At 35.3% G+C, this 19991-nt stretch overlaps 3 protein-coding genes and 1 long non-coding RNA gene across 4 annotated transcripts; 1 reads left to right on the forward strand and 3 right to left on the reverse strand.

Annotated features, from left to right (window-relative positions):
• Positions 1-43: 43 nt before the first annotated feature.
• Positions 44-3791, reverse strand: LOC113044021 (hydroxyacyl-coenzyme A dehydrogenase, mitochondrial-like). Its single transcript, XM_026203611.1, has 8 exons — positions 3609-3791; positions 2507-2635; positions 2263-2420; positions 1511-1637; positions 1302-1391; positions 709-781; positions 509-625; positions 44-428 (listed from the first exon to the last, which is right to left on the reverse strand). Exons 1-8 carry the CDS (start codon positions 3723-3725, stop codon positions 310-312), a joined length of 930 nt encoding a protein of 309 aa, XP_026059396.1. The 5' UTR covers positions 3726-3791; the 3' UTR covers positions 44-309.
• Positions 3792-4663: 872 nt separating this feature from the next.
• LOC113044022 (cytochrome P450 2U1-like) lies at positions 4664-9444 on the reverse strand. The gene is made up of 5 exons (XM_026203612.1): positions 8913-9444; positions 7264-7917; positions 7010-7171; positions 5788-5955; positions 4664-5680 (listed from the first exon to the last, which is right to left on the reverse strand). Exons 1-5 carry the CDS (start codon positions 9337-9339, stop codon positions 5502-5504), a joined length of 1590 nt encoding a protein of 529 aa, XP_026059397.1. The 5' UTR covers positions 9340-9444; the 3' UTR covers positions 4664-5501.
• Positions 9445-10400: 956 nt separating this feature from the next.
• On the reverse strand, positions 10401-14848 carry LOC113044745 (phosphatidylcholine:ceramide cholinephosphotransferase 2-like). Its single transcript, XM_026204922.1, has 5 exons — positions 14295-14848; positions 12867-12984; positions 12469-12622; positions 12115-12281; positions 10401-10658 (listed from the first exon to the last, which is right to left on the reverse strand). The coding sequence occupies exons 1-5, from the start codon at positions 14720-14722 to the stop codon at positions 10473-10475; spliced, it is 1053 nt and encodes a 350-aa protein (XP_026060707.1). The 5' UTR covers positions 14723-14848; the 3' UTR covers positions 10401-10472.
• Positions 14849-17609: 2761 nt separating this feature from the next.
• Positions 17610-18570, forward strand: LOC113044746 (uncharacterized). Its single transcript, XR_003275908.1, has 3 exons — positions 17610-18067; positions 18190-18247; positions 18445-18570. It is a non-coding gene; the product is annotated as an uncharacterized LOC113044746 (long non-coding RNA).
• The last annotated feature ends 1421 nt before the right edge of the window (positions 18571-19991 follow it).

Here is a 19991-nt window from a genome sequence, read left to right on the forward strand (position 1 = left end):
GACTATCTGACAATTCATTTAGTAAGTATACAACAGATGAAAATACATGTTCAAACCTTTTAATGCCACAGAACATTCAGAATTAATGAACAAGTTTTTAACTAAATACAGCAAGGCACTAGATGTAGTGGTCAATATTATCCTTCTTTTAGACCTTTAATGTCTTGACTGATTGCATCTGATCACTCTCTTAACCTTGATACACATGAAATTCACATTTTACAATCAACAGTATTTTCAGGACGAGCAGATCAGTCCAGTGCCTTTAGTTGACAAGACTTCTGCTGTCGGATTTAATCTTCACTTGTTTTACTTGTGTTTGTAGAATCCCTCGCCAGTTTTCTTGCCAAGTTTGCCCTCTGCTACTAGTTTGTTGAGCAGGGGACTGGGGGCAAACAGGGGGTTATCGGGGTCCTTCTCATGCCAACCTACACAAACCCATAAATAGATATCAACACAATCATAACCTTTACATCAAAACTTGGTATGCTCAGTACAAAACGCTCACCATCAATAATAAACTTGGAAGTGTCCAATCCGACATAGTCCAGGAGCTCAAACGGACCCATAGGGTAACCGGCCCCAAGCTTCATGGCCACATCTATGTCCTCCTTAGAACCGTGACCTGGGAAATATACACAACAAGAGGAAATCCAGAAATCTGAGCCCTAATATGCTTGCGTATCCGTTCATAAAGCTTGACTGTACCTCTCTCGTGTAGTCGAACAGCCTCGAGCATGTAAGGAACCAGCAGACGATTCACTATAAAACCTGGAGTGTCCTGAGAGGAGAGTTAATGAGAGTTGAGAGAATGAGAGGATTTATTCATTCATCGCTCTAACCACAAGTTCAAGCAAAAGTAATAGTGATTTTTGTGTTAGCAATCTATTCTATTCTATTCTAGCATGTTGCTAACATGTTTTAGAATATTGCTAGTATGTTTCAAGCCTGTTTAAGGACATTGCATGTTTCTATCACGTTTATGTTGCTAGCTTGCCCTAGGGTAGTTGTTCGGCTTTGCTTTAACAAATTTTTTTAGCACGGTTTAACACATTTCTACCATTATTAAACATGTTTTAACACATTGTTAACATGCTTAAACACAATGCTAACATGTTTTAGAATACTGCTAGCATGTTTCAAGCGTGCCATTGCATGTTTCTATCATGTTTTACTATGTTTGCTAGCTTGCCTTAGTCTAGCTGTTAAGCTTTGCTATGTGATATTGGATAGACAGACAGACAGACAGATAGAGAGAGATGATAAAGTCAGCATAATATACAAGATTATAGAGCACATACTTTGCACGAGACTGGATGCTTCCCTAAAGCTTTGCTGAACTCAAGGAGAGCATCAAAAGTCTGTTGGCTTGTTCCTGGAGCTTTAATCACCTGAGGTCAGACAAGATAGACAACGAAACTTCATGTTTAATATATTCATTTCAATGTTAGCTGCAATATCTTCAAGAGAAACTGTCATTTGCTGTAAGTGAATCAAACTCAATCCAGACCTCCACCAGTTTCATCATTGGGACGGGGTTAAAAAAATGCAGACCACCAAAGCGATCTAATCTGGCCGTGGAGCTGGCGATGTCGGCGATTGGCAGAGAGGACGTGTTGCTAGCGAAGATAGTGTGTCTGAAGAGAGAGCAAACATCTGACTGATACAATACTAAACCAAGCTTCAGCATTCATACCATTACTTTTGGTGCATAGTACATGTATGTAATTTATGATGCATACATTTACAGCTAATTTAAACAATCAGAATGCTCGATTCTCTGCTTTAAATACTTCAGGATAATGACACTGAACTGTTTAAGGGACTCTTGTCAAATGATTTCAAATAGCTCAATTAGTAGAGCACTGCGCTATGAAGCGCAAGGTTGGGGGTTCAATTCCCCGGGAACACATGATATGTAAAAATTGATAATCTGAATGCACTGGAAGTTGCTTTGGATAAAAGCGTCCGCTAAATGCATAAATAAAAATTTTAATGTATATAGCTGTGCTTTTTCTTTTCATATAAAATCATTTGAAATAATGTCTATGCATTTGTTCATTTAGTGAGTCGCCCTGTTATTGGTGGGTGGCTTATATTTTATTTGCTATATAAATCCGTTGAAAATGCTTGCTGTGAATTTTTGTGCAAATCTAGAGGTTAAGAGGAAAATCAAATCAGATGCACCTTTCGCTCCATTGTACCCAATATTTTGTTCTTATTATTATTTTAACTGAGAAAAGAAAAAAATGTGTTCCTTACTCTGGGGCTGCTTTGTCCAGAGCTCCAAACAGATCTTGTTTGACTTTGAGGTTTTCCACTATAGCCTCCACCACAAGATCAGTGCCCTGAACTACAGACGCAGCGTCTGAGCTTGTAGAGATGTTCTTCAGGACTTTCTGAACGAACGCCTCTCCATCCTAAAGAACGTGAGCCACAGTTAATGAACAACAGAGCATGATTAGCCATTGAATCTTTGTGACCTAGTTGGTGCTGTCAAACTAACCTCAGGTTTTTCTGCAAACTTCTTCTTCGCCACTCTCTTCAGACTAGACTCGATTCCCTTTGCAGATTTCTTCAGTATGTCCTCCGATGTGTCCACCAGCACCACTGAATGTCCTGTGGATGCAGCAACCTAAAAGAAATGAAGAAACTGCTGTTCTAATGACATCACCACACAAAGTCGCCGGTGTGATGTAGAAAGCAACTCAATGAGAAACACTGGGAAGTGTAATTTAGGGCACGGTTCACCTAATAATAAACATTCAGTCATCATTTACTCAAAGTCCAGACCTCAACCCCATCGAGCAAGTTTCTGGTGAGTTGAAAAATAAACTGGACAGATCTATTGGTCATTCAAAGGAAAGCCATTAGCTTGAGTTGCAGAAGGACGGGATGACATTAGTATTCCCAGAAAATATACTAACACAATACTACAGAGATGTGTTGCTGTAATTGCTGCAAAAGGTGGACATACCAAATATTAAAGTTGTAAGTGGATAAAAACAGTATAACTCACTGCATCTGATATTTGTTGTGCTTAGAGCAACCATATTCTGCATGTTTCGTGAACATTATGGACTGAAATCATGTTTTGGAGGCAAAAAAAGTCAATATTTCAGAACTGTCAGGTGTTTGGCCACCACCAGGTGTTTTCCTCCATACAATGAAAGTGAGTACCAATTTTATTAATCCACAAGAAGTCATACAGATTTAATAAACAACGAATTTCATTTTTCAAGTGTTTACAATATTTCAAACTATTCAGGATGCAATAAAAACATTATACATATTCAATATATGGTTTATAGACGGTAGAAATGTACTAAACGTGAACGGAATGTGTGCTGCTGGGTAAGTGGGTGAAAGGTCACTCCTTGACATGAAGTTACAAGACATTCGTAGCGTGTGAGAGGTTTGCAACAAACTAGACAAGATTCATTCACAAACCGTTCTCACCACAATGCAACTACACGCGACTCGAAACTATTAAAGAATGATCTTCAGATGCTGTGTTGATAGCTCTTAGTTTGTAGCCTGCCTTGGCTAAACACTTGCTCTTTGAATAAATATTTAGATATATTTATTTGCTTCATTTATTATTTTACCTGTGCGATGCCTGCCCCCATCAGCCCGCCTCCGATAACAGTGACATGTTTAATTGCAGCATGTAGAGCAGCAGAGGATGAGAGGCTCCTGATGAACGGGCGAGTGACGAACGCCATGGCGGCTCTCGCGAATGACACACTGCGCGCGTGCACAAGCGAGATGGGTCTGTCTGCAGAGCTCCACTCTCGAACAGGAAATACGTCACTTCCACTTCCACACTTCAGCTGGCTTGATATTGACTTTAGTAAGTGTGGTTGACCCTCATGTTTTTTGTGGGTATAACAATTATGCTAGGTGATCTCACTCTCTTCCATTTCGCAAACATGAAATTTTTGACAGAATTTTTTTTCACTGTAACAATTATGGTCACTTGCAGTTCATGTGTTTTCAATATAGTGTAAGATGTGTTTATTATTAATATTATTACTCAAAAACAATTAAGTATGGACATTATTTTCTTATACCAAATAAAATCAAATATTGTCAATGTTTTTATTGTTCTTGGTGGAGAGTTGTGTTTTTATTATTATTATTGACAACTGCGTTTCCATTCAAAACTATACTCTAAATGTTAATGATCATTTCAGATACATTAATAATAGGCTAATAATAATAATTTCTATTAATTTTACAATCTCGTATAATTGTTGTTCATTTCTTTTCTTTTTTTATCCTTTTTCATTGTTACTGTAATTCATTGGGTAAGATTGGCGTTGATAAAAAAAAAAAATATATATATATATATATATATATATATAGGCCTAATGCATATGATTCTTAGCAATTACTGCCACAAATACAGTTTTGTTTAAATTTTTCCTAAAATCAGACGTTTAAAACTGATTACGATTTTTAAAAAAAATGACCACTGTACCCACAGTTAAAGCATTGTTTTGTCTACAACAAACTTTCATCATAATGTATTCTTTATAAATAATCGATTAGTGTAGAATTAGTGTAGTTGTTTACTAAGGAAGCAACAGGGTGAGTGAAGAGCTTGCAATTAACATGACACATGATGTGTGAAGGAAGCGAAGACAAATCAAGGTAAATATTGGTTTCCAGCAAATTATTTTATTGTGCATCATTTCAGTCAAGCAGTATTTATTTATTTTTTTCTGTCAAATGATAGAAAAAGTTTGAAAATAGCATATGTATAGGACATGGAATTCGAGCTATGAAATTAGCCTTAGCAAGACTGGCCATTTTATTCCAAAAATATTTCAATTTTAGTTTTCCACCACAAAATGACATCATACATTAAAATTAGTAAGTGTTGTTTAAGAGAGCTTTTTATCCCAGTATCTCATAGGATCTCATTTCAGGTCCATTCATGTTTTTTATGATAGTACTAAACCATATTTGAAAGAGTTTTTTGCAATAATTCTTAAAAAGATAATAATAATAATAACAGTCTCACAGTACAGTACAGTACAGTACAGTAACCAACCATCATTTTGAGAAAAAACAACAACAGTTCAGTTATCGGATTATAAAATTAATATTTTAAAATATATGTCATAATAAAATTTAAATATGCTGATTTAATACTTCGACATATCTTCTCATTTTTTTGAAATTGTTCAGGAACATTTCACATTTTTAAAAAAAAGGGAAAAAAAGATGTTTTATGGATTATGAAATGAATATTTTAAAATAAATGTAATAAAAACTGAAATATGCTGACATAATACTTCGGTATGTGTTCTTGTTTCTTGAAATTGTTCAAAAATATTACATAAAATAATCTCTGACCTTTTGCTTGATCATGCAACCACAAAGGCCCTTACTTCATTTATGGTCCAAATGAAAGTTTTTCTTAAATGGACAACACATGCAATTTGCTTCCCAGTGCTGATTGTTTGAGGTATGCCTCTTTGTTTAAAGGCTGTTCAGCGTGCGTTCACACAGACAGTAAATGGGCATGGAGCCAGAGTCAGACCGAAGCGTCCGTGCATGGATGGAGCAGATTTTCCCTCAGGAAGCCTGAACGTGAAGGCCTGCATCAGGCTGGTAAACATCAGAAACAGCTCCATCTTAGCCAGCTGCTCTCCCATGCACACCCTGCGACCTGCCAGATATACAAAACATCATTTAAACAAAGTTCTCATCGGAAAAGTAGTTTTTAACATAAAGCCTCAACATGTTCAATTGCTGGTTACATGATTACAAACATACCTATTCCAAATGGAATAAAACAATCTTTCCTGAGAAGTTTTCCCTGTTCATCCAGAAATCTGCCTGGATTGAAGTCATCAGGATTTTCCCACACGGTGGGATCCCTGTGTACTGACCAGAGGTTTGGGATGATAACTGTTCCTTTAGGAATAGTGTATCCTCGGAACTCTAGGAAGAGACAAATATAGCTGAAATATTCCGCTCTTAAGCGTGTCCTCTCAAAGTATTTGTACAGTCATAATATTTGCATAACCTTTGGATTTAATATCAAAAATACAGATTCGGGTTAAAGTCTGACTGTTATCTACTTTGTAGTGCCAAAAGGTGGATTATGGTAAAGTTAAAGTTTGCTTGGTTCAGTTTTATTCATTAATAATTAACTTTAAACAAACTTTGCAAAACAAACAAAGAAAAAAAAAAAGTAAAAAATACATTCAGTTGGGCACAGTGTATGTATATATATATATATATATATATATATATATATATATATATATATATATATATATATATATATATATATATATATATATATATATTCTCAGCTAAATCAAAAATCTGAAAAACAGAATTATTCAGGTCACAAAAAAATAAAGAAAAAATATACAAGTATGTACAAAATGTATATTTATAGCACTGTATTTATATTTTATGTATTATTTATTATGAGAGCAATGTATTAGACTAGAGCAGAATACAATTATTTAGAATTAAACAAAATAGAAAAGCATAATAAAACATTATAAAACAGCACAGAATAGAACAGATGAGCAGAATGGAATAATTTAGAATTGAACAGAACAGTAGAAAAGAATAGACAGAATAGAAAAGAATAAAGCCATAATAGAATAGAATAAAACAGTACTGACTGGAAAGAATATATGTCTATGTAATATACCGTTTATTTAAAGTTTATCTGTATTTTTATATTTTCATAATATATTTAAAAAAAAATTGCTTATAGAAAATAAAGCATATTTTTAGGAACAATATTGTTTGTAGATTTTAAGCATACTTTCACTATTGTAATGCAACCAGACAATTTACTTTTGATTGCATTTTATAAATATATATATATATATATATATATATATATATATACACACACACACAAATTTGTGAATGTAACCCAGCTAAAAAGTTTCATGAGATTAAACAGGCACAAGGTAAAAAGGCATCAGGCAGAAAATCTGCATGGCTTCTGTATTTTGTCTGACCTCACCTGTGGTTTCCGAGGCCATGTGGGGTATAGACAGAGGGACCACTACAGTCATCCTCAGCACCTCCATAATGGTGGCTTCTGTGTACGGCAAACTGCCCTTATCAGTCAGAGACGGGACCCTCTCAGATCCCACCACCGCATCAATCTCCTGCTGAACCTTCTCTGAGGGGTCAGCAAACTAACATTTCATATATAACCAGAAACCAAACCTATAGACATTTGTAAATTACACTTTACAGTGCTGGTGCACATACCTTGCACATCAGGATACAAGGACATATAGAGAATACTCCACAAACAGCTGTTTGTGGTAGTATCAGTGCCTGCAATAAACAGGTCTCCAATGATATAGAAGAGGTCATCCTCTGAGAACAAGCTCTGCTCTGAATTCTCGCTCTTTTGCTGGGCCAGCATCTCCACCAGATACATGTCTATGAAATCCCTGGGATTCTCCGGATCCAGCGTGGCCCTGTGCCTCGCGATGATCTTCTTCAGGAAGGCTGTGATGTCGATCTCTGCGCGCCGCAGCTCTTTAAAAACACCGCAGGGCAGGTAGTATAACCAGGGAAAGACATTGACCAGCAAAATGGATGTGTTGACGCTAATCTCCAGCCCGTGAGACATGAGGTCCAGCATGGTGCGGAACTCCTGGTCCTGGTGATGGAAACGCTGACCCAGACTCATGGAGGAGATGACGTTGGAGACAGCGTTGCTGATGAGGGGAGTCAGATCGATACCAGAAGGCCCTGCTTTTTCGATGAGGCTCTGCAGTTCTGTTTTAATCATGGTCAGGCCTTCATGGATGCACGGCTCCAGACTCAACTTGCCAAAGCCAAAGCTGCGCAGAGTGCTGTGACAGAACTTACGGTTTGTGCGCCACAGGGGGCCATACGGTGCAAACACAATCCCTGCGAACAACATTCAGTTCAAACTCGCAATGCTTCGCTTTTAGATTCTGAAATGATAAAATCAAACTTTTTTAAAGAAATTTACTGAACAATTGTAAAATAAATAAATACATTTATATTAGCATTATTTTAAAAGCCACTATTATCAATATTTGGAATTATATCAAGTACTTTGCACTTGGACTTCTGAAACCAGGCTCAGACATTCAGTTCTGTTGAATCTTTTGTGATCTGTTCATTTCTCCAAAGTCCTGCTCAGTTCAGTTCTGCAGCATCATAATATATTGCACTATATTATTCTATTCTGCTGCAATCTATTCTACTGTTCTATTCTTTTCTGTCCTATTCTATCATTCTAATCTATTTTATTCTGTGTGGTTTTATATGGTTCTATTCTGTTTGAATCTGTTTTGCTTCAGTCTCTTCAATTCTAAACTATTCTATTCTTCTCCAGTCTGTTATACTGTGTTCTAATGTATTCCATTCTGCTCTGTTTTATGTTCTATTCTATTATATCCTGCATCAGTATCTTCTGCTGTTATATTCCGTTATCTATACTGTTCTATTCCACATTATTCTGTTTTATATTTTATTCTGCATTATATTTTATAGTATATTTTCTATTCTAGTCTACAATTATACAATGTTATATTCTGCCCTGTTTTATATTGTTATGTTCGAAACAAGTCTATTCTGCCACAGTCTGTTTTTCTAGGTTGTGGTCTATTCTTTTCCATTCTGCTTTGTTTAATTAAATATATTCTATTCTAATGAGTCTGTGTCTTCTACAGTTCTATTCTGTTCAGTCGATTATAATACTCGGTTCTATTCTGCACTGATTTGTTGATCTATTCTATTCTGTGTCCATGTCTTCTATACTGTATTTTTCTGTTCTGTCTTTCATGCTACAGTCGATTCTATTCTATTCTGCTCGAATCTGATCTGATATATTATCATGGCATGTAGGAATCATTAACTTCGACTTCTCATCTTACCTTTCCTCTTGGTGATAATCGTTACGAGAGGTATATGAGGTCTGTCAGAGAAGACCTCCGGATGGTTTACCATCGCGTCCCGGACAGTGTCATATCCCATCAGCACGACCATGAGCTGAGGCCCAACAAAAATGCTGAATATGTTCCCATAGAGTTTGGACATCTCCGTGAGTCCAGCCTGAGGTGACAGCGGATTCGAGGCCACCTTTCGATTCTTTGCAAGTCGTCTTAAAATAAACGAAGGCACAAGGAAACCGCCGAAGTTTCCCACGACAGGCCATGGCTTTGGACCCGGAGGGATGTTGGCGTATGTCTGATGCCACGCATACTGTCGCAGCGCACAGAAAACAAGCACGAATGCAATCAAACCCACAATGTTTGCGGGCGAGAACACATACTGCCACAGCAAAGACAGGGAAGCGTCCATGACTCGCGCACTCCTCAAATCCACTGACGCATAGCTATTCCTGATCAATACTTCTTATCTGCTGATCAAACACATCTCTTCCTGTGTTGTTGGTGCTGCAGCATGGGTAGTGTGTTTTTGTATATTTCATTGGCTGAGAGCAGCACGCTGAGAGTTGAGATTGGTAAATCAACCGATGACGTAAAATAATGGGTGGGGCCAACTGATCCAATAAGAGGAAGCAGATACTGCGTGTAAGCTTCACCAGAGATGAATCGAGTTATTATGGGCTTTCAGTCATCTGTAAGACATCAGTTTGTATCAACGTCGTCGATATATCATTGAGGTACTATAAAACTGTTTATTAAGGGTTTATATTTAGTTTTAGTTACTATAATTAAAGTTTAAAACAAAATATGTCTAATTTCTAATTTAAGTATCTGTTGTATAAACGTATTTAATGTTGGTTAAAAGTTATTAAATAATAATCTTAAGAATCATATAAATAAAGAAGCATTTAAATAGATATTGTGACAGTTTGCGCATATCTTCAGTGTAATGCATTAATTCATGCAACACTATGTGCACTAGGATTTATTGTAAACCATTTATTTCCATTAAATGTCTTTATATTTTTAAAACCGAAAATAAACATATAAAACTGAAATAACAGCTGGCATGAATCATTACAAAAAAAAAAAAAAAAAAGGGTGTATTTCTAATATCAAATAGTGTATACAATTAATGAAACCCTGTTAAACAACACTTTTTAAATGACAAACATGTTTTAGATGACAATTTAATAAACAGACAAGGGGAAATATGACTAAGAAGCTTGCACAAACTGATAAATCGCTTCTGACAGAAAGTGATTCATTATCCAAACATAATTTCAGCTGGCCCTTCAAGTACTTAGAAAAGTGTTTATTTAAATGGCCACATTGACTGAATATAAATTAATGTAAAAATATCAACAATGAATTGTCAAATACTATTGAGTTTGATCTGTTTAGCCCAATGTCATTAGAGATCTAATTAGCAACAATAGCCAAACAGTTTTAGTTCTTTTGTATGGTGTAAACACTGGGACAGCCACAAACGAAATACAAATGATTTCCACATGTTGGTCTTGGCATCGTGATGAGTTCACAACGTCACTCCTCCCGGCTGCTCTGCACCATGGAATATTTCTTACAGGGGTTCTTCAGACAGGCAGGCGGCCATGTGATCGGCCAACAGAAAGAACAGGGCACATGGGTCTGGACGTTCCTCTCGAACAAGTTAAACACGGGGTTCCACCAGGTGTGAGTGAGGTAGTTGTTCGGAGAACACTTTAAAGTCTGGTGAAAATAGCGTAATATTAATTAATTTCATTCTACGAATCAATTCAAATAATAAAAAAAATAATAATAATAATGTCATGTATGTTCACATGACTGACTACTTCTGGTTTTCTGAAAACAGAAGTGGTGTTGCACAGGATATAAATGCACTATAGTTGCATGATAAAAAGCAGTTCTGGGAAATTTGGTTAGTTGCATTGTGATGACATTTCAGATCCAAAGCATTTCAATTCCATGAAAACCACTGTTATCACTGAGGACAGAAGCCATGGAGTAACTTCCAGACAGACAGGATTGAGGCAGAGATCTCTCCTGTCAGGGGTCGAACCTGTTGACATTTGTATCAGCAGTCCAAAGTCCCAACCTCTCGATGCTTTTCAGTTTTTTTTTATTACTATTATTTTGTGGATGCTTTTTAACCACCATAAATATCCTTTCTGAGACATGACAGTTCTGATATAATTTGCTTGTAACAGTATAAAGAAACATGAAGCGTTTTGATCGTTTGAAAGGAATCTTCTTGTTTAAAATATCTAGATCGGCTTCAATCGATTGTGCAGCACTTTACCATCATCAGGGAGTCATTTCTCCAAAGCTCAGCCAAATGGATTGGGATATTCTCAGTGTGCTCTGAGTCATGTAAACACTCTCTGTAAAAGGCTTAGTGCCGTTTTGGTGCCTTGAGTTTAATGACACCCTGAATCTAAATCGCAAATTGAGCTGAGAGCTTCCCTTGGTTTCAGATGTGTATATGTCAAACAGATCAATATGCAAGATGAAAATATATCAAAATATGTAAGCAATGATACATTTTAACATAAAAACAACACTTTTAGACCCCATGAAGTGCTGTTTTAGTGCATTTTAGCTTATGTTTCACAGTTTTGAGGCAATCTATCATTCCAAAGTTTGGGGTCAGTAAGATTTTTTTCCTTAGGAAATGTGTAATTTTATTTAGCAATGATGCATTTATCAAAAGAGACAATAAAGGCATTTATAATGTTATAAAAGTTTTCTATTTCAAATAAATGCATTTGAACATTCTATTCATCAAAGAATCCTGAAAAAAAAAGTATAACGGATTCCACAAAAGAATTAAGCAACTGTTTTCAAAATTGATAATGACAATAAACCTTTTTTAAACAGCAAATCAGCATATTAGAATGATTTCTTAATGACTGTGTGATGCTGAAGACTGGAGTAATGATGCTGAAAAATCAGCTTTACATCACAGGAGTGTGATGAGGGTCAGAAAGATCTCGGGTTTCATCAAAAAATATACAAAAATATACAAATATAATCTGTGTTTCGAAGATGAACAAAGGTCTTATGGGTTTGGAAGTAATCAATGACAGAATTTTCTTTTTTTTGGGGGGGGGGGGGGGGTGAACTATCCCTTTAATAAAACCCTTATTTGAATATTTCTATTATTTGATATTACTGATATAATTACCTGCAGATTAGCCATAGTGTGATACCAGTAGAACAGTCGGGTGGTGATGAAATACGCCACCACCACGTCCACACTGTAGTGCTCATGAGCCACCAGGATACAGATGACACCCACAGCAGCCGTTAACCAACACAGAAGATGGTACCACCAGAAAGAACGAGGAGAATCTAGAGAGAGACAAGTTGTGAATAATAATGGGTTGCTGTATGAACATGCCAAAAAAAATTCAGAGTGTCTTCTGAATGGCTATAAACAGAATCTAAAATTGCTTACAGTGACCTCAAGACTGTAATTAGCAGAAAGTCATTTTATTTGTGTCTTAACATAATGTCGCTGTCTGAGAAAGTGACATACACTCCTTGAGGAAGAGGTACGTGAGCGTGAGTATGACAGTGTGGCCGCTGTAGAGGAAGTCACCGCACAACAGATGAGATCCGGTGATTGATAATCCACCGCCGGAGAGCAACTGCAGAACACGCTGAAGCATTGCCTGGGAATCTCCGTGGAGCTGAATGACAGATGCAGGACAGAAGATACGAGAGGATAGTGAAAGAGGAAAGATGAGTAGTTGAGTAGAATTGTGAATTGAAATATCATTCCAAGGCTTGTAAAAGCTACAATATTTGTCTTGAGCATGGCAGAGGATATTACAGATTTAAAAGCCAAATGCTTTTGCTTTTCTGACATTATGTTGGTAGAAGATCCAGAAGTGATAATGACAAAGAGGGACTGAAATTATTTTGTGTCTTTACCTTTGGTGCACAGACCATGTGCATGCCAGGCACAGGTAGAGTGGTGACGTACATGGTTACGCATCTATACATGTACAATGTGCCCAAGAGGAAGAAATATCGTCTTGCTACAATAGCCCTATATGAAAAAAATGAAAAAAGAAACTTTTTTTTTTTGTCATCATTGAACAGATGTGGGTTAAGTTGAGAATGCTGAGCCTTACAAAGACTTTTTTATAATGCTCTATCCATGAATAGAGAATAACTAGGGTACAAATCACATGTTCTTTGCAATGAGAACTGTTAGATATTAGATTTGACACATCTTGCCATCATTTAGTTCAATCTATTATTATTCTTGTAAAAAAAAAAAGGTTTTGTAAAACAAGTAAATAATCCCATTTACAATTTAGAAAATTTCATTTTTAAAACTTGACAGTTCAACAAGATCAAACATTTAAATCAGTTACAAAAGTTTTACAAAAAATTATGGAACAATATTTAATATTTGTAAAATGTACTTATTTATTTCTAATTTATAGGAAATTTGAGTTTCACAACTCGCACACACATAAACATATATATATATATATATATATATATATATATATATATATATATATATATATATATATATATATATACAGTATATATTAGTGTGTGACCCTGGACCACAAAACTTAAGTGTCTTAAGTGTAATTTTTTTTTAAATGTAGATTTATAGATTTATACATCAAAAATCTGAATAAATAAGCTTTCCATTGGTGTATGGTTTATTAGGATTGGACAATATTTGGCTAAGATACAACTATTTGAAAATCTGGAATCTGAGGGTGGAAAAAAATAAGAAATAACCCCTGAAAAAAAAATCAATTTTGAAGTTGTCCAAATGAATTCTTAGCAAAGCATATTACTTAACTAAAATGAAGTTTTGATATATTTACGGTAGGAAATTTACTAAATATCTTCATGGAACATGATCGTTACTTAATATCCTAATGATTTTTGGCATAAAAGAAAAATCAATAATTTTGACTAATACAATGTTTTTTTTTTAGCTATTGCTAAAAATAGACCCCAGCGACTTAAGACTGGTTTTGTGCTCAAGGGACACATATATTTATTTAACTGTAAGGTAATACGGTAAACAGAACACAGAACCGAAATATTGGTCATATAAAGATCATACTGCAAGTGACCATCCAACTTTTTCAACTATAATTTTGTACTATTTTTGTGAAACATGCCATACAATGTCTTGAGTGATATTCATTAGACTGATTTCCTCAATGCAGCAGTATACATTTTTTTAACTGCCCTTAAGACTATTGCATTCACCCCTGCTCTATATCATCTTAAACTTAACCCCACACACCATTAAATGTAATCTAAGAGAGCTGATAGATAGGCTACAATATCATCAGTATAATGTTGAGTGATGCCTCTTACTTGTATCTGTGAAAGAGCAATTGAATGGACCATATAGAGACCAGAACCATTCCATTGACCTCAGTCACTGTAAAGGCCCACTGCACGCGGTCTATATAGTCAAAGAACTTGTCCGGCAGAGGTGGGCTGCTCTCCTTCGGTGGTACTCTCTCATGGACCACTGTGATCATAAACGTGGTCAAAACCAGGTTCAAAATGGCATAAAACAAAGAGATGAACGTCTTCCACCATTCTGAGGGCAAACGGTTGCCCTTTCCTTCAGGTACAGAAATTTTGACGTAGTCTCGATGTCTGACCAGGGCTTTCCTCAAGCCGTTGCGTTGCGCTTCTTCTGCAGCGTGGCTGTGGACGGGGCAAGATGTGCCAGGGGACGGCGTCCCATCTGTGTTTGTGGGGTCCTTGTTTCCTTGGTGGTCTGACGATGCCATGAGTACCCACAACTACCCACTTCTTGCCAAGACTCTCTTCTGTAAGGCACTGTAGGTTACTCTCCTCTGCTGCGATAATGAAAGTGTTTTCAGCTCTCATATGACGTGGCTGGAACAGTCTTATAAAAGAAAAATTAAAGCAGAAGTACCTTAGATGAAGTACATTACATAGACATATATGACCATTAAAAGTGCTACATCATCTAACAGGCACAGGCACATGGGCAAACATTTAAAAGCAAATCTGCTATACATAATTGGCATGCTTCTTCACATTAAAACAAGAGTATGCCAAAGAAGTTTTCACCATTGATATTAATAAGAAATGTATCTTGGTTTCTGAAGCATCATGTGACACTGAAGACTTATGCTGAAAACTCAGCTTTGCATCACAGGAATAAATTACATTTTAAAATATTTTAAAATAATAAATAGATAAAACTGTTATATTTGAAAGGCTAACTTTCTGATATAACACTGTTATAATACTTAAATTCAATTGCATGCATTAAATCAATAGTTTCTGTAAAAACTAACACAATAAACTACATGTATTCACAATGTAAAATTTAACATAAAAACGGGCATTCAAAATGTTCAGTATTATTTATCATTTCATTTAACTGGTAAGCTATTTAGTTTCCCAATTGGTAAAGTAAAGTATGGGTATGATTTTTCTCTTCCTGTAATATTTTGGCTAGAAATCTTTCATCTATATATGAAACACCCTCGGATCCTCTTGTAAGTGCTCAATGCAATTAAACAAAAGCAAAGCATGCCATTTAAAAGCCAAAATATTTGACACAAGTGCAAACTGCCATCTAGAGAAAAGCCACATAGGGAAAAAAGCATCAGGACTTAGTCCAGCAGTGACTTCTCAACCCAGAAACAAGAGCCGATTTATCCGAAAGCTTTCTGGTCTGAGAAGATCTCAGCTCCATCACACCCAAAGTGCATCTCATACATTTACAATATTTACAAATAGAGCTTCAGGACAGACGCATACAAGAAGAATGATGGATTGTACAAATCACTCAACACGAAGGCATTGATTTCCTCCAAATCAATTTAGACTGAAATATAATTCGATTAGAAATGAGTTCTTATTACAAATCTGCTCCGAATGAACATTGGATTGGACACAACACTGCTTCACTGTGTTGCAACATGAGAAACAATTGCATTATCTGCAATAACTCACTCTTTATGTGGATGTAACTAAATAACAGATCAAAACAGACTAAAAGAGTTTTTTTTTTTTTCAAACAAACCATCCTAAAAGCAATTCAGAATCACTTGCCTGTTGTGTCCCGCAGCTCTATATGGTCCGACACTCCTCTTGTGACCATCTCTCTGAAACTTCTCTTCATCCCTCCACATTCAGAGGGGCATGTTTTCCTAGTCTCCACCCTGTGCTCTAATGGTGATGCTTGTGGTGGAGACCTGGCCTGCCTCCGTGCTATTTCCAGCCTGGACTCCTGCTTCCAGAGCAAGCCTGTATTTTTCTCCCAGGGAGCAGCAGTGCCTGCTCGCAAACAAATTGGTAATGATATGGTTGCAAGGCCTGTTGAGCCTCCCCCCTCCCAGCTTGTACAGAGGTTAAATTCAGCATCAAAGGAAAGGACAGGATAACCAAGAAGACCCCGCCTCACACTTAAAGAGATGAGAGAGAACAGCTTTTCTCCTTGTGCTGAGTTGATTATATTGTCCCTTTCAGGCACCCTCATGAATGTGTGTTTTTGAACTTGCATACTTTACCGAATTTGTAGTATTCCATACTTGTCGTTTGCATAAGAAGCATGTGATAAATAAATAATGTGAATACAGTATCGCATACTATACTGACTTCTTGTAAAACCAAATCTTTAGAAACCAATCTTTAGAAATTACTGTTTAAATTTAACCACTGTAAAAAATGGCATTTGCTTCCTTACAGAGTTATTTCTACCTGTTCTTATGCTCAACAATGTCTTTAGTTGATGTGCTTTAATGTATTTAGCTGATTCAGACTTGAATACAAACATGATGTTGACATGATTTAACAAACTAATTGTTGGCTTTGAAAGCTGAGTGTTAAATATAGTGAAATATGCCAGAAAGTGAATTTTGAAGGACATTAGGTTTGTCATAATTGTCATTAAATGAATATCTAAACTTCATGGTAGCCTAAAGTATGATTTTTGAAAGAGACACACATTGTTTGTACATACCGAGTTTATACAGCCTACTCTCTCCAGTTGTTTATTTAAACGTTTCAGTGACAGCAAAAGTAAGAATTATTATTATTTTTTTTTCCTTCATTTTTTTTCACTCTTAGCTAACAGTTATGTAATGAGGTAACCATAGCGACGGAACTTTGAATACCATGGTGAAAAAATTAAATAAAATAAATTTACTCAAGAAGGCCACATCCACACGAAGCAAGTTGTTTTTGACTAACTTGTAGTCCTTTATCGCACCTATACAGAAAAGACTGTCAGTTGAAATCTGTGGATATAGCCAATAAAAGTTCATGTGTGGTCAACAAGTCTGTCTGACAGTATTTATTAATATCACAACGTGAAAAATCATTCTTTCCAACACAAGCGAATTTACATATACAGATTACCCACACACAAACACATCTAACTCATAAAAAAATAAGATATACTAAACCACATCTCTAAATTTGTAGAAAATGCATTACGCTCATGAAATCTATTCATATGAATTAATATGCATATAAATTATATAGAAAACAATTTGTTTTATAGATGTAATTATTGTATTATTTTTTTTTTTTTTACTTAAATTTTTACTGTAAATCATGTTTTTGCAAAAAAAAAAAAAAAAAAAACATAAAAAAAACCAGTCCATTTTGCAAGGTTAAGCTGAGACTCTTTGCTGATCTCTTGTGGTCATTTGGTGAATTATTGTATTTCTACTAAAACATTTCTGTTACAAAACTTACACAAAGCAAAGCAGTCTGAGAACAATTTGCATGGGTAAAGATGCCATTATGGACAGACAGGTGAAAACTATACTGATGCTAACTGATTAAATGATAAAGATAAGATGCTCACTGCAACTATAACAAATCCATTTTTTTTGGTGTGACACTTAGTAGTAAAGCCCTTTGATGTTACTTTTACGTTTTAGCATTATGGATTTTCTTTTCAAGTCTTGTTTTGTTTATTCTAAAGCTTTACTGATTAAAATTCTGAAAGGGTGTGAAATTTTAAAGAGGACTTCCTATGTGAGGCTGCTGATAGGAAATGTGAGTTTAGACAACCACAGTGCAACATGACGTGCAGAACTCGCTCACACACTGCATTAACAGCTACTGAAAGCAGCAGATACCAGACGGTGAGTTTTAATATCAGTCTTCATCAATTTACACTGCAGATGCATTTTAGACTATTTTTTTATGAGAGGAAAACATTAATGCAGAATATTTTTTTTTTTACTAATCTCGTGCTACTCTGTAGGATGTCATTTTGAATTCAGCAGATTAATGGATAACAATGGATTTCAATCAAACTAAGGGTGAGCTGACACTTGATGTATATCTTTGTGAACTAAACTGAGACAGAAGACAAGACAGACATTTATTAAATGACTGCATTAACTCTAACATTTTCAGTGCTCTTATAAATGTCATAGCATGACAATGATGAAAAAAAAGCTACATGTGGAGAATAGACATTATTAGAAATTCTTTATTTCTTTTTCTTTCTTTCTAGATACTTCTGATAGACTCAATCTAATCAACTTTTCATTATTCGTCGTGTTTTCCATCTTTTGGAGTTTTGTTTTTTTCCTGGTATTCAGTGTCTGCTTGTGTTTGTTTTATATTCGGCAGAACAAAAAGTAAGTCATATCTTCCAACATAACCTTCATTCGGCTTAATCAACATGCAACACTTTAATATTATAAAATGAAAAATGGTTCCTATTTCCAATTTCACAGGCAAAAATCACAACCGAATGGAGAGGAGGTAAAATATTTTCCTATTTAACTACATTATAGCTCTAGCAAATAAAAAGAACAGCAGTGTGTTGACATAGAGAAAGACATGCAGATAGCTTGATTATTGATTATTCATTGGTTATTGGTTATGTTTTGAAAGGTCACAGACGCGGATGTATCTTTGAATAAGGTATGAATTTAGCAGATTCACACTTCTCAGTTTTGCTCTCAAACCTCAAACCTCTGTGTCTTTATGCCAAGTCAAACGGTCATTCTAGCTCTGTCTTTATTTTTAGGTCTCTGAAAAGATGAAGAAAAGAGAAAAAAATAAAAGTTACAAAGAGCGGGTAAACTCAGTGTACTATGAGTGTTTTACAGATCACCCACCGCAGAGGAAACCATCCACTTCAGATTGTACAGTATTGTACAAATATATGGACTAGTCTTAAACAAAGAACTTTAGTCTTGTTTCAGTAATAAGAAATGTCTTAATAACGCATTATAGTTCTAAGTGCAAACACCGTTTGTTTTCATTGGTCACGATAGAGGGCCATAAGAGGGCGCTGTTGCACTACATCACTAATAAGGTGAGCTTCATAAATAACAAATATTAAACGAATAGTTCCTGCATAAAAAAAATTTTTCGTGTTCTGTTTTATTCTTTTTTCTTAGTGTTGTATGTCCATGTTTTCACATTATGGGCGAACTATTCTTATATTGGACAGATTCAAGTTTATATATACGTTTATATCTTCCACAATTATTAGACCTCTAGCCAAAAGTCACAGTATTATTATATATTACAATAAAAAATGTATTTGTATTTGAATATACAAAAAGTTTATTTGCAAAAAAAGGTAACTGTTTTTTTTTTTATTTTCAAAAGTCATGTTTTTATTGTAATCAAGTTTTTATGGTGTTAGTTAGCTGTATTATTATTTTTACGTAATCAAAATAACCCGACTGCGATTCGACTGAGATGAATTGGAATGCACAATAAAAAGAGAAGAAAAAACATGTTTTGAAACATTTTTGAAAAATATACAAATTAACTCATAAATAAATAACTTTAAAGAGAGGGTGACTGACCCCCCCATCCCCCCACCCCCAGTTTTTTTCTTCTTTGAATCATTAATTTTAAACATGACAATGCAGTATTATGTTTGTTTATGAAATTTAATGAAAGACCGAGTTACTCAAATGTACATATAATTTCTGTTTTTATTCCATCCATTATACTTAATTTAACCTGTTATATCAGAATTTGAATGGGTTGGCAATTGTAATCCATATAAATCATGCCAATAAAGCTTTACCGACT

This window comes from Carassius auratus, chromosome 26, assembly GCF_003368295.1.
Source record: "Carassius auratus strain Wakin chromosome 26, ASM336829v1, whole genome shotgun sequence".
Lineage (NCBI taxonomy): Eukaryota > Metazoa > Chordata > Actinopteri > Cypriniformes > Cyprinidae > Carassius > Carassius auratus.

What these genes read in the sequence shown, in the direction of transcription:
- LOC113044021 (XM_026203611.1), bottom strand. Translation starts at nt 3,725, where the DNA reads ATGGCGTTCGTCACTCGCCCGTTCATCAGGAGCCTCTCATCCTCTGCT. An exon ending in AGTTTGCAGAAAAACCTGAG is followed by an intron (nt 2,421 to 2,506) that starts GTTAGTTTGACA and finishes CACGTTCTTTAG; the next exon opens with GATGGAGAGGCGTTCGTTCA. An exon ending in AGCATCCAGTCTCGTGCAAA is followed by an intron (nt 782 to 1,301) that starts GTATGTGCTCTA and finishes CTCTCCTCTCAG; the next exon opens with GACACTCCAGGTTTTATAGT.
- LOC113044022 (XM_026203612.1), bottom strand. Translation starts at nt 9,339, where the DNA reads ATGGACGCTTCCCTGTCTTTGCTGTGGCAGTATGTGTTCTCGCCCGCA. An exon ending in CTTGTATCCTGATGTGCAAG is followed by an intron (nt 7,172 to 7,263) that starts GTATGTGCACCA and finishes CTGACCCCTCAG; the next exon opens with AGAAGGTTCAGCAGGAGATT. An exon ending in TTTTATTCCATTTGGAATAG is followed by an intron (nt 5,681 to 5,787) that starts GTATGTTTGTAA and finishes TATATCTGGCAG; the next exon opens with GTCGCAGGGTGTGCATGGGA.
- LOC113044745 (XM_026204922.1), bottom strand. Translation starts at nt 14,722, where the DNA reads ATGGCATCGTCAGACCACCAAGGAAACAAGGACCCCACAAACACAGAT. An exon ending in ACATGGTCTGTGCACCAAAG is followed by an intron (nt 12,623 to 12,866) that starts GTAAAGACACAA and finishes TCTGTCATTCAG; the next exon opens with CTCCACGGAGATTCCCAGGC. An exon ending in GTACCTCTTCCTCAAGGAGT is followed by an intron (nt 12,282 to 12,468) that starts GTATGTCACTTT and finishes GTCTCTCTCTAG; the next exon opens with ATTCTCCTCGTTCTTTCTGG.